The sequence below is a fragment of the Salvia hispanica genome, unplaced genomic scaffold (genome assembly GCF_023119035.1).
Source record: "Salvia hispanica cultivar TCC Black 2014 unplaced genomic scaffold, UniMelb_Shisp_WGS_1.0 HiC_scaffold_1259, whole genome shotgun sequence".
In the NCBI taxonomy this organism is placed as follows: domain Eukaryota; kingdom Viridiplantae; phylum Streptophyta; class Magnoliopsida; order Lamiales; family Lamiaceae; genus Salvia; species Salvia hispanica.
Window position 1 is genome coordinate 18,191 of NW_025951537.1, and position 12,499 is coordinate 30,689.

The 12,499-nt window shown below is 36.7% G+C and overlaps 3 protein-coding genes and 1 long non-coding RNA gene across 4 annotated transcripts; 3 read left to right on the top strand and 1 right to left on the bottom strand.

Annotated features, from left to right (window-relative positions):
* Nucleotides 1–853: 853 nt before the first annotated feature.
* On the top strand, nt 854–3,224 carry LOC125198171. Its single transcript, XM_048096593.1, has 4 exons — nt 854–1,053; nt 1,803–1,892; nt 1,984–2,118; nt 3,138–3,224. The coding sequence occupies exons 1-4, from the start codon at nt 925–927 to the stop codon at nt 3,222–3,224; spliced, it is 441 nt and encodes a 146-aa protein (XP_047952550.1). The 5' UTR covers nt 854–924.
* A 693-nt stretch (nt 3,225–3,917) lies between these two features.
* Nucleotides 3,918–6,365, top strand: LOC125198173. Its single transcript, XR_007172356.1, has 5 exons — nt 3,918–3,968; nt 4,079–4,114; nt 4,917–4,959; nt 5,161–5,536; nt 6,130–6,365. It is a non-coding gene; the product is annotated as an uncharacterized LOC125198173 (long non-coding RNA).
* Nucleotides 6,366–7,239: 874 nt separating this feature from the next.
* LOC125198172 (putative F-box protein At3g21120) lies at nt 7,240–8,379 on the top strand. Its single transcript, XM_048096594.1, has one exon. It carries the CDS (start codon nt 7,240–7,242, stop codon nt 8,377–8,379), a length of 1,140 nt encoding a protein of 379 aa, XP_047952551.1.
* Nucleotides 8,380–9,691: 1,312 nt separating this feature from the next.
* On the bottom strand, nt 9,692–12,072 carry LOC125198169 (UDP-glucosyltransferase 29-like). The gene is made up of 2 exons (XM_048096591.1): nt 12,021–12,072; nt 9,692–11,195 (listed from the first exon to the last, which is right to left on the bottom strand). The coding sequence occupies exon 2, from the start codon at nt 11,191–11,193 to the stop codon at nt 9,814–9,816; it is 1,380 nt and encodes a 459-aa protein (XP_047952548.1). The 5' UTR covers nt 11,194–11,195; nt 12,021–12,072; the 3' UTR covers nt 9,692–9,813.
* Between the last annotated feature and the right edge of the window lie 427 nt (nt 12,073–12,499).

Consider the following 12,499-nt stretch of genomic DNA (forward strand, 5'->3'; position numbering starts at 1 on the left):
ACGGTAATTAGTGAATCCTAAGTGATCTGATCCCTACAGAGAATTGAAAGGAAGTAAACCATATCCCACATCGGAGAATGAACAAGACTTGCAAGTGTATAAATGAGCTACCCCTACTCCATTAGTATGAGGCTTTTTGGGAGTACCCCAAGAGCAAAACCGTGAGGGCTTTGCCCAAAGCGGACAATATCATACTAATGTGGAGTTCGGGTGTGTGCCACCGAAACCCAACAGTGGTATCAGTCTATCAGAGCCCTGGTTCAGGGGTGGGCCTGTGTGGCTCGGGGTTCGGTGGTTGCGCTTGCAAGTTCTCCGATGTGACGAGCTCGACCAAGACCTGTGGTGACCTAATGACCTGTAACATGGGGTAGGCATGTGGTCTGTGGTCTGGTGGTCTTGGTTTGAAGGGAGGATTGAAAGGGAGCAAACCATATCCCACATCGGAGAATGAACAAGACTTGCAAGTGTATAAATGGGCTACCCCTACTCCATTAGTATGAGGCCTTTTGGGGAGTACTCCAAGACCAAAACCGTGAGAGCTTTGCCCAAAGCGAACAATATCATACTAATGTAGAGTTCGGGTGTGCGCCACCGAGACCCAGCACTACTAAATCAATTATTGTTCTCTCTCGTCAATAGAGTACTAGGACGACTTTTCCGTTGACTCAGAAGCATGTGGGCATTAAATGCCATCTATACTTAACAAGGAATAGAGAATAGACTCCATCTACTCATACTTACACTGACCAATCATAAATGCAAGTTGAAATTTATATCCCACGTAGTTGTGCAACTAGTGCAAACCCACACATACATACATACATACTCCTATATATCTCTGTTTCATTATTGATCTAGCAAAAGTTAAGAAAGAATATTTGTCTCTCTGGTTAACAGCAAGATAATTATAATCGAAGGCGATCGATGGAGAAATCTTCTGAGGGGAATCAGAATTCCAACCTACCTTCCGAGGAGAAATCTTCGAATAGCTCTGAAAATGTACTACTTTCTCAACAAACCAAACAGCTTAGTACTACTTCTGATCTTGCTCAAGTGAGTTTCCTACCTAATTTAAATAAAGACAGCTTAATATGTAGCAATTTTTATCATCTTAATTTACATACAAATTGATCAATTAATGATTCCAAACTAATAGGTAATTTTAAAGTGTATCCATAATATGTTCAAATTTCTATTAGTGATAAATGGTGGAATTGATTAATGTATGTGGATCGATAAATTTGCAAATCCAATTCACTGGTTACTGGGGACTGGGGAGTATGTAAATCATTAATGTGTGGTTTTGTTGGCAGAAAACTAACTGTAATCTCTCGTATTTACTTGCTGTGATAATTCGAAATACTAGCAAAATTAAGTAAACTATCTTTGCCCGAAAAAAAAGTTTTGGTTAAGTGTATAGTTAGCCAAAGTGGATAATTATTGGGGTACGGAGTGAGCACTCAGAGATAGAGAGAAAAAGTAGGTAAAATATGAGAGAGAAGAATAAATAGGAGTAATTGTGTAACAGAATATTTCCATTTTTAGAAATGCGACTCATTTTTGTGGACATCTATTACAAAATAAGACTATTTTTCATGGACGGAAAGAGTGATTATTTTTCATGGATGAAAGAAAATTTACTTGAAATTGAAAAAAAAAATATTAGGTTAATGATTGTATTCTAACTTAAATTAGTAAATGGTAGTAGTAATGACTAAAATCCAAATTACTAGTATTAATTAATTATCTGTTTAAGCAATTAGCATGAGTCTTGTGAAAGCTGCCTAATGTATCAAATGCAGGAAGTAAATGACGTAAAACAAAAGGAAGTAGACGGAGAAGCAAAATCAGATGGGAAAGAGGAATCCCCACCACTTCCTTCGCCTCAACAAGTACAAATGCACCATTTTTTTAATTTAATTAATTATTTTGAGGATTTAATTAATGAGTCATCTTTAACTTTTCTTATGTGAATTAATGTAGCCAAAAGAACAGCCTGAGGGCAAATCATCGTTGGCCGAAAATGTCTCACAGTCGGAAAATAGCTCTGCTGCCACAGCCACAACCACAACCACTCCGCAGAAGATTGAGTTACAGAAAAACTTGATTATCGAGCAGGTGCGGTCCGGACAAAAAAAAATATTCTATCACCTTAAAATAGAATCTCTTTTCTTTTTGGTATGCCATCTAAAAATAGAACTTTCTATTTTAAGAAAAATTTCTCTCTCTCTAATGAGGCGAGGCTCATTTTCCATTAACTCATTTTTCTTTCTATAATTACTTTATCAATTTTGTATTAAAACTTATTTCATTTTTAAAGTTTATAGTTTGGATTACAAAGGGAGAACTATCACTGGCCTAATTTTTATTTTTACTTAAAAATAAATTTTATGTTCAGATCATTTTTGAGACTTTTACATAATAATTACTTGTATATATAAAATATAAAAAAGGAAAATTAAAAATACAAAGTTGGTAGGGGCTAAACTAAAGTCCCTTTTTTGTCCGCTTATGTTACGTGCCACTTAGCAGCACCAATCTGCGAGAAAATAGCGAGGGGTACTTGTGTAATTAAGCAAAATAACGAGCACCTTTTTGTTAATTATGCATTCTTCATGATTAAATTCATTTGTGATTAATCTTAATCAAATTTATCATCTAAATGCGCGATAGGTGATTAGCATATCATTACTTTAGTAGGGCAGATAATTGTACCTTTGCATATACTGAAATCCATGTAATATGTTAATTGAATTAATTCTGGTACTCCCTCCGTCCCATAAAAGTTGAGACAAAACTTTTGGGCACGGAGATTAAGAATTTATATTAAATAAATAGGAGAGATGAAAAAAGTAGGAAAGATAATAGAGTAGAGTAAACGATGGAATAAAATAAGAAGCGATTGGGAATGCTTTGTCTTTAGCGAAAAAAGGAAATGACTCAACTTTGTTTGAACGTTCTAAAAAGGAATACGACTCAACTTTTATGGAACGGAGGGAGTATATTATATTATGTACATGTATATAATGCATTATCAAGAGATGCATGATTACACATTACATATCATCTCTTCATAAAGTTGGAACAATATTCTTATTTATTTAATTATTTACCTCGGAATAATTAATGATGTGAAGCCAAAAGAAAATAAGGATCCTGGATCAGAACTCAATGTGAAAGTAAAAGATACCCTTAAAGTCCATCACCAACGGACCAAAAGGTGATGCGTTTTTTTTTCCGTCCACGAAATAATGACTCATTTTTTACCATTTTATATATAATATTACTATTTAAAGATACATTTTTTTAAATAAATGTTCATTTTTTTAATTGGGGGGTTTAGTAGCTTGTAATTTGAAAATCACTAAAATCCATAAAATTGTAATTTTACACCCAACCTAAAAGTCTATTGACTTTTTTGAATTCCCCAGATTTTGCCAAAATGCTCTCTGATTGTTTCAAACAAAAAAATGACATAATGATCATCATTTAGTTTAATATAATTATTTATTTATGATTTCAATCCTGCAGGAAAATGATTATCTGGTGAAAAATATGATCTCAACAGCGAGTTCACCAAAAGTTGTAAGTCACCAATTTGATCTCTCAATTGATCATATCATGCACGTCTTGATCTTATGTATGACGTATATCACATATATGTTTTAAAGTAATAATATAAAGTTTTCTTTTATTGTTTAAAAAAAAATAATCCTTTTTGTCATTTGGTCCATCCATCAAAATCAATTCAGTTATTTTTTTTATAATTTTTTTCACCATACATTAGCACTATTTCAATATTTTTTTTTTCTCTCATTGTATTAAGCTTAATCCTAGAAACAGAAAATCATGGGCCTGTGATATGTTTAAGAATCTTTAATTATTCATAGTATTGTTTTTTTTCAATCATCGTGTAGATAAGTGATGAAAATACAACGACAATTACTGTGCAGGCAAGTTCAACAGTTGTAAGTCACCAGTTTGAGCTTTCAATTGTTTAATTTGATAATGCATGATATATAGGTTTTATTCTTGTATAAAATAATGAGTTTATTTTTCCTTATGTTGTTTTAAATAGAACCCTGGACAAGGCCATCAGCGTTTTTATGAACCGGTGAGTGTGCATATATAATGCATAATTTTATACAGGCATATAAAGAGAGGAAATTAAATACAGAGGTAATAACAAAAATAAAAAGATTTGTATGTGTTGATTCTGAAATAGTTTTGCATGAGTTGGTATAATAAGAGAACGATAATACTCCCTCCATCCCAGCTCAAGTGATTGATTTCATTTTGGCTGTTATTTTGCTAAAATGATAATAAGTAGTTAAAGATGAGAAAAAGTTAAGTAAAAGAGATAATAATGTAAAAGAGAGCTTCTTATAGATTATTCTCTATCTTACATTACTTTCTCTTCACTTTAACTACTCCTTTAAAATGAAATATTTTCTACACTCATATTATATTTACCGTTTTCAGTAAAACTCTCCGTCACTACAAAAAAATGTCAGATTACCGACGGAAAATATTCGCTACGAATTACCGACGAAATTTTCCGTCGGTAATTTAATTCCTTTTTTAATTAATCTACTTTCCGTCGGTAATCCGTTGGTAAAGAAAAAAATTACCGTCTGGCTCTTTACCGATGGATTAGGTTTTCGGAAAAATTTTTCCGCCGGTAAAGAGCTCGTCGGTAATTTTTTTTTTTCACCGACGGAATGTAGTTTAATTAAAAAAGGAATTAAATTACCGACGGAAAATTCCGTAGGTAATTCCTTCGGTAAATCCTTGGCAAAAATATTCCGTCGGTAATTCGTAGCGAACATTTTCCGTCGGTAAATTGACTTTTTTTTTTTGTAGTGCGTAAACTATTTCGGATGATAATACCTAACATTATTACACAAACGTTGTAGGGCGAATATTATGTCATCGTGCCCAAAGACGGTAATACCAATGGTATGCATTTTCTTTTAGGTCATTCTTCCGTAAATTTTTTAATTTTGGCCAAATTTGGATTACATAGTCTGGTTTTAAAAAAAAAAAAAATTGGTCAATTTAATTCGGATTTACTAGTCTGGTCAATTTTCTTTTAATTGCTATCAACATATAAGCAAATTAAATTGTGAAAATAATCTGGTTTTTTATGGAAATTTGCAGGGGGGGCCACGGCCTCCACGGTCCCACTTTTACGTCTGCCCGGGGATGGTGAACCAAGAACCGTTCACAAACAGGAAGCAAATTGCATACAGTGCAGCGCGTTGGTAAAAGAAGAGTTGGTAACAGAAGAGTTTGTTATATTGAATATCGAGTGTAAATGTTCAAACACCTCTCTACTCCATCTGGATTGCAAGGATGCATGGCTTCAACGCAACGGGGATAAGTGTTCTCGTTGTGATAAAAAGTTCACAGTTAAGAGTGTGACGCTGGGTTTCTCCTCTCCTCAAACGAATAGTGATAATTCTCATGCCCCAGCTCCCCAAACCAATAGTGATAATTCTCTTGCCCCAGAACTAGAAGTTACTACATGGAAAAGGTAAATGTAGTTAGAATATCAAGTTCATGAAATTTGATTCGATTTTGGTCAGTCTCATAACTTTAAATTAAGACCGACTAAGAGAATTATACTCCCTCCATCCCACATAATTTTAGTGGAATATGAGGTCCACTACCAAAAATGGTAAAAGAGAAGTGTGTAAAATTATTTGGGACGGCCCAAAATGGAATACTGGGTAAAATATGTGGGACGGAGGGAGTAAGATTTAACATTGTTCGCAATTGTCCCACACAGGCTTTTTGATTTCGGTTTTGAATTCATATCTCCATCTGAATCTTCACGTTTGATAAGTTTGTCAACATATTTAACTACTATATATTATACGTAGGGCACCTGAATAATATTTCATTGTGGGATGATTGCGGACAATGTTAAACTTTATGGTTTCTTCTGCCGATTTTTAAATATGTGGGACGAACCAAAATTGGATCAAACTCTATGATTTTTCCGGCCTATTTGCCTAGAATAGAATTCTCATTTATCGACTTGGAGATCGAATTAGTTTCTCTTGTTTCATATGTTTGTTCATGTTGTCGAAACTTAGCCTGCTTAATATGTCTACCCTAATGCAGGACTTGGTTCTGTTGGCATGACTGATGACGTGGAATTATTGAGTTAGATTTTTCCAATATCTACGTTTCAAGATTTTTCCGAATTTCCATGATTGAAGGTTATGTTTGTCCTTTTTAATATTCCACTGCCAATGCTTATGATCTTTGGTAAAAGCTTGGTATTATTTCCTATTGGGTGTACGATTTGATATTTTCAAAACACGTGCTTGATAATGATTTCTTTCTGCGTACTTCAATTTTATAGCTGAAATAAGAGATTAAGTAATACTCCTACTTTTTATTGAATTTGGATGAATTAAGTCATGGCCCTTTTGTCATTTAATTTGCCTCGTTTCAATTCATCATTGAATTCAAACAAACTATTTGTCAATTGTTGGAATACACTGATGAGTGATGAATAAACTTGGGATTGATTATTGTTGAGATTAATATAACCGTAGTCTTTCTTCTTTTTTGGCATTATGGAGTAGTAATTTGGGATGATAGTACAAGCCTTATAATTTCGGTTTTCACATAGATGAGTCAGTATTCGTTTTTAATTAGATTATTCCATTGTGGTTGAATCATTTCTTCTTTTTTTAGCAAAAAGCTATTTTACTCTCTTTTATATTATTCTCTATTTGTTTCTCCATCTCTATCTTTTTTCTTGCCTACTTTACTTTCCATTAACTTAACTCACTTTTAATACAATTTCTTACATTGAATGCCGAAAATAAACATCTCTACTACATAGGGACGGAGGAGTAAATAGTTTAATAATGCGAATATATAAATTTTTTAATTTGGTAATAATCAACTATGGCACATTTGCAAATATGGAAATATAAGATTTTAAAGAAGAAAAGGATGGGATCCAATTGATAGTACTAGAAGTTAGATTAATAATGATCAAATTTCATATAGATGTGATAGAGAGTAGAATAGGTTCCATCATTAACCTTAACCCTCAAATATCCGATTTATATTTTTTTTCCTTCTAAATCCGATTTAGAAAAGGAAAAGAAAAAAAAAATTCTATACTACTACAAATTGAATTAGTGAAACCTAATTAACCCTCGCCGCTCAAATTCTCTCTATTTATAAAGTGAATTCCATCACAAATACCACAAGATGGATTCCAATTTCCCTAACCACGACGTTGTAACAGAAATCCTCTTGCATTGTCCATTCACATCCCTCTTGAGATTCCGAAGCGTCTGCAAATCATGGCGCGATCACATCGATTCTGAACCTTTCAGAAAATCGCACATTCACCACCATGCCAACGACGACAGAGACGACGAGACGCTACTCGTGCAGTTCAGTTTCCGAAAACACGGAGTTCCGGAGCTGTCAGTGTTTAACGGCAAGCTGCACAACAACTCCCTGCCAGCTACCCAGGAAATCCTGGACTACCACCTGAAGCATGGCCTCGACACGAGGGAAGTCGACGTCCGTTGTGCTCTGATCTCCGGGCCTTCGTCTAACGGCCTGATCTGCGCCTACTACAGGGCCACCGACGCACCCATTGCAGTATGCAACCCTAGTTTAGGCCTCACCGCTATCTTGCCATTGCCACCAAAGCCTAGCTCAAATCATCTTCACACATTGTGTCGCGAAGTCGCGATTTGGTTCGACGAGGTCGCACAAGATTACGCGGTGGTGCAGCTCTTGTCTTGCTACGGAGTCAGTTTCCACTTGCACGCGTCGGTGTACTCGAAAGCGACGAATTCTTGGAAGGAGCTGAGCGTCGGGGGCAGCGATGTGATTGCTCGTGGTTTGTGCGTTGTCTTCCCTATAAGTTCGCGGTGCAAGGACGGCTCGTTCTCGCACTGGCTGGCGTTTGACGAGGAGGGGAACGAGGTGATCGTGTCGTTCGACTTCAGGAACGAGGGTTTCCGTGTCTTGAAGATAACGGGCTTTGAGATTTTGTTGAGGCGGGGGTATAAGAGGATTTTTGCAGAGGGCGATGACTCTTTTCTCGTGTTCAATTCCGGTGATCAGGAAGAGGCTAAGTGGTTGAACATGTCTTGGTTTAGAGTGGAAGAGAATAGGCTGCAATTGGATCGCATGAAGAGAGTTGGAACATTTAATGGCCTAGTCATAACCAAGGCTTTGGCTTTGTGTGAGAGGGGTTGTGTTGTTTTGGAGGCTGAGAATGGGTGTTTAGTACTTTATGATTATTGTAATGAAAAATTTCTTAAATGTTTCGAGATGGAGAGTAATGTGTCCATGATTTTTGAGTATAGAGGAAGCTTTGTTTTGCCTTAGGTGCTAGTGTTTTTTATTAGCTTTATTTACTTAATAATGTGAACTTTGATATAGTATCTCAAGTTCTTTATCTTTTGGTTTGTAATGTGGTGAGATTTTGTTAACTTTCATTTGGTTATATATGGTGTGGCACTAAGGTTATGGCCCTTATCAAATTTCCTGTTTAATTTATGGAGTAGTATTTAATGAAAGCTCTATGATCATACTACATTAGTGAATCTTAACATCAATGAAATCACCCAGATAAATAGTACTCTTTTACTTCAAACAAATACAATTCTCTAAAGATATTAGCTTGGAGATCAAGATACGTGTTAGCTTGGAGGACAAGAAACATATTAGCTTAGAGGCTAAGAAATATATTAGCTTGGTGTCCAAGAATACTTGGAGCACAAACTTTGTAATATTCTATATAAGGGTGTCATAATATTGAAGAAACCAACCAAGCCATATATCAAAATGTAGTCTTCAAAATTCTTTGATAATCTTTAATTTGAGTATTTACATTTCTGCATTTCAATTCTATTTTCAGCATGGTATCAGAGCAGCTAACGATCCTTTCGTTAGTTTGTTCAAAACCCTCAAAACAAAAACAAAAAATCTTTGATTAAATCTGTGTTCAATCTATACTCCAAAATCTCAAAATAGAAAAAATATGCACCAAAATTCAAGCCTTTCTTTCCACCCATGAAGCCGACAAGTCCGAAGGCAGAGGGACAACAAGAGGAGTCGATGAAGGCTGTGACTAAGAGAAAGCTATGATGAAAGCACCTTCAGAGAAAGCAGTCTACTGCTGTAAGAATCTAGTTGGAGTAAAGCCTGCCACGAAAGAAAGCACTACCGAAAAAATGACTGAGAAGTCTTCCGGAGAAAGCTTGTGTCGGCTTCTGAAGTGGAAGCCGTCATAGGGGTAGAGACTGTCCCCGAAAAGCTAAGGTTGTGGAAGCGGTCACCGAGAAGTGGACCAGCGGCGGTGGATTGTCTATATCCGAAGAGAAAAAAGCAGCAGTCAAGATAAGAAAACAGAGAAGGAATTCATGGTTTGTCCGGTCGTGGGGGAGAGGAAGTATGCGACCGAACAACTCCTCTCCTATAGTGGCCGTGAAGGCCAAAGATGACGGAGTTGAAAGGGTGAGAAAGCTACAGCAGTGAAGCCGCCATGTCACGTCCGGGAAGGCCAATAAGAGCTGTTATGGCAGAGGCAGCAGCAAACGCAAGAGGCCAACGTCTGCATGGCGAGGGGGAATGAGATAGTGGCATCACACAGCCATACCATGCCTGGAGAAGAAGAACGAGAGAAACTACATGTTGATTAAGAATCTGACAACTGACAGAAACAGACATATTATTGCAATTCATCCTGAACAGTACAGAACAGCAAGAACACCTTCAATCATAACACACAATTGATAAACTACAAACAGTTTGCCACACTTATTTCTTGTTCTTGACACAAATCTTCAATAGCTGCTCAGCTACTTCATTCAACTCTTCTTCTTCCTTCTCTCTCAACGTCTCACTCAATCTCCGAGCTCTGCTCCTCAGACCTTCATACAGCGCATTCTTCTCCACCATCACCTTATTGATTGCATTGGCGACCTCCTCTCCCGCATACACTCCATTTTCATGATCCTTTTCGACAACCAAACCAACACCGAGCTCCGCCATTAATTGAGCATTGAAAGGCTGGTCAACTTTCATGGGCGTGGCTATAACCGGGACCCCAAAATACATGCTCTCTGTCATTGAACTCCTTCCACAATGACTCACAAAACCACCTATACTCGGATGGCCTAAAATCTTCTTCTGTGGCGCCCAGCCAGTCACAACCAACCCTCTGTCCTTCATTGTTTCGAGAAACCCTGCAGGCAGTTCTTCTTCAATCAATCTGATGCCCGTGCCCGCCTCCTCAGCAGGATATCTGATCACCCACAGAAAGTTAACATCACAAAGCTGCAGCCCTTTTGCTATTTCTGCAATCTGCTTCTTGGATAAAAAGCATTCACTGCCAAAGGAGATGTATATGGTAGAATCAAGATTCTTCCCATTTAGCCATTTCATGATCTCGATATCCTCGTGCCTGTTAGGATCAGCAACGATTAAGGGGCCAGTGCATACTATCTCCTTTTTGCTCAAAGCAGAGAGATAGTCTGCATACTTCTTTTCAACATGCCTTGAGCTCCTTGACAAGACTATGTCTGTTGATCTTGTCAAATTTCCGAATAAAAAATCATCATCTGCGTCCTTCAAATTTTCTGCGACAAGAGCTACCTGCCTGAGCACATATTCATCCGGCTGACTTATAGCTGGAAATGGGAAGGAGGCGCTACTACCTACTGTATATAAATGGTGGAGGTAAGACAACACCGTTGCTCCAGGGGTCGAGAAGTGTACACAGGGTACACCTTTGGATGACGCGATCTTGGGCGCCCATGGTTGGTATACGTCGAATAAGACAAGATCCGGCTTTAGAGAATCCATGATATCTGAGAAGCTAGAGCTTGATTCTTGAAAGGTTTTCATAAGGGTTGGGATAAGATGGGAGGGGAGATTCCTGGGGGAGTGGAGGTGGGGAGGGAGATGAGGAAGAGATGGCATGTGCAGCTCTACTAGTTCAACTGATGCAGCAGCAGCATCTTCGGGCGAGATGCTGGATTTGATTGAATCAAGGTTGACAGCGGTCGAGCATAGGTGCATGGTGAAGTGGTGTGTTTTTGAGAGGCGTTTGGCGAGTTCGAGGTATGTGAATATGTGTCCATGACCTAACCATGGGAACATGAGGACTTTGAAGCTTTCTTGTTTCTCTCTCTCCATGGCTACAAGTGAATGAAAGCTCTCATCACAAATTACTAAAAATTGAAAAACTTGCTTTGGCCACTAGCAAGATGGTAAAATTTTGAGGAATTTATTTTAATCAAGGACTTAAGAAGTTTTAATGTGAAATTAATAAAATAGTATATTTGTTTTAAATGATTGGAAGAGAATAAATAGAATTGAAAAGGAAAAAAATGATAGATCATATTAACAAAAATGCAAATAGATTAATTTTTATGAACAAATTAAACTAAAATCAACAAAATTTACTAGTTGTGGAAATAAGGAATTAGACTAACAAACACATTCTTTTAAATACAAGGCACTAAGTAATTATGAATCGCTTCATTGCTGAAAATCCGTTTATTACTAAGGAAAGATTAATAACAATTTAACTAACAAATACTCCCTCCATTCCCCTTAGGAGTCACACTTTCATGTATGCACTCGTTTTATAAAAATGATAATAAATAGTTAAAGTAGAAAAATGGTTGTGACTCTAACGAGGGACGGAAGGAGTAACAAAGATGAAAATTCATTGTCTGATGAAGATGAAACCACAATTCTAAAATAATGAAGATGAAGGTTCATTATATGATGAAGATTAAACCTCAATACTAGAATAATGAGGTTGAAGGTTCATTGACTAACAAAAAAGGAAGATAAAGGTTTGAAACCTCGGCATTGAAGATAATGGCGATGAATGCCCAAAATTAAATTTCACATAGTAATTCAAACCTATACGAAAATTCTACTAAGCAAACTTTCAGCTTAAATACTTGAACTAGAAATAGTAATGAGTAGAGAAACGAATTAGAGAGATATACCGCAGAAAAATGGTCGGCGGCGACTGAATTCGGATGCGGAAGAATGGAGAGAAGGAGAATTTGTCGTTTCTTTTTTGAGTGAAAGTGATTAAGATTTATTCAAAACTTTTCTCTCAACAAATGTCTAGATCTTCCGCAAGTCTCAGCCATTCATTTCGCTTCTAAAATTTATGATGAATATCTACCTAAGGAAAAAAAGGACATACCTCTTTCATTACTGACTTTAGAGCATCTCCAGTGGTGCATAGGCCAGCCATAGGTCAGCCATTTCCTCCCCTGCTACGTCAGCAGCACTACAAAATCCTTCTGCCACATCAGATTTAGGCCAGCCATAGGGCAGCCATAGGCCAGCCGCAAAAAAATAATTCAAAAAATACTGCATTTTACGGAATTAAAATTACGATTGAACTACGAAAATAAATTTACGACACATATGTGGAAAAATTCATTAATTTCATTCAAAAAAATACAAAGTTAAA

What these genes read in the sequence shown, in the direction of transcription:
- LOC125198171 (XM_048096593.1), top strand. Translation starts at nt 925, where the DNA reads ATGGAGAAATCTTCTGAGGGGAATCAGAATTCCAACCTACCTTCCGAG. An exon ending in CACTTCCTTCGCCTCAACAA is followed by an intron (nt 1,893 to 1,983) that starts GTACAAATGCAC and finishes GAATTAATGTAG; the next exon opens with CCAAAAGAACAGCCTGAGGG. An exon ending in AAAACTTGATTATCGAGCAG is followed by an intron (nt 2,119 to 3,137) that starts GTGCGGTCCGGA and finishes AATGATGTGAAG; the next exon opens with CCAAAAGAAAATAAGGATCC.
- LOC125198172 (XM_048096594.1), top strand. Translation starts at nt 7,240, where the DNA reads ATGGATTCCAATTTCCCTAACCACGACGTTGTAACAGAAATCCTCTTG.
- LOC125198169 (XM_048096591.1), bottom strand. Translation starts at nt 11,193, where the DNA reads ATGGAGAGAGAGAAACAAGAAAGCTTCAAAGTCCTCATGTTCCCATGG.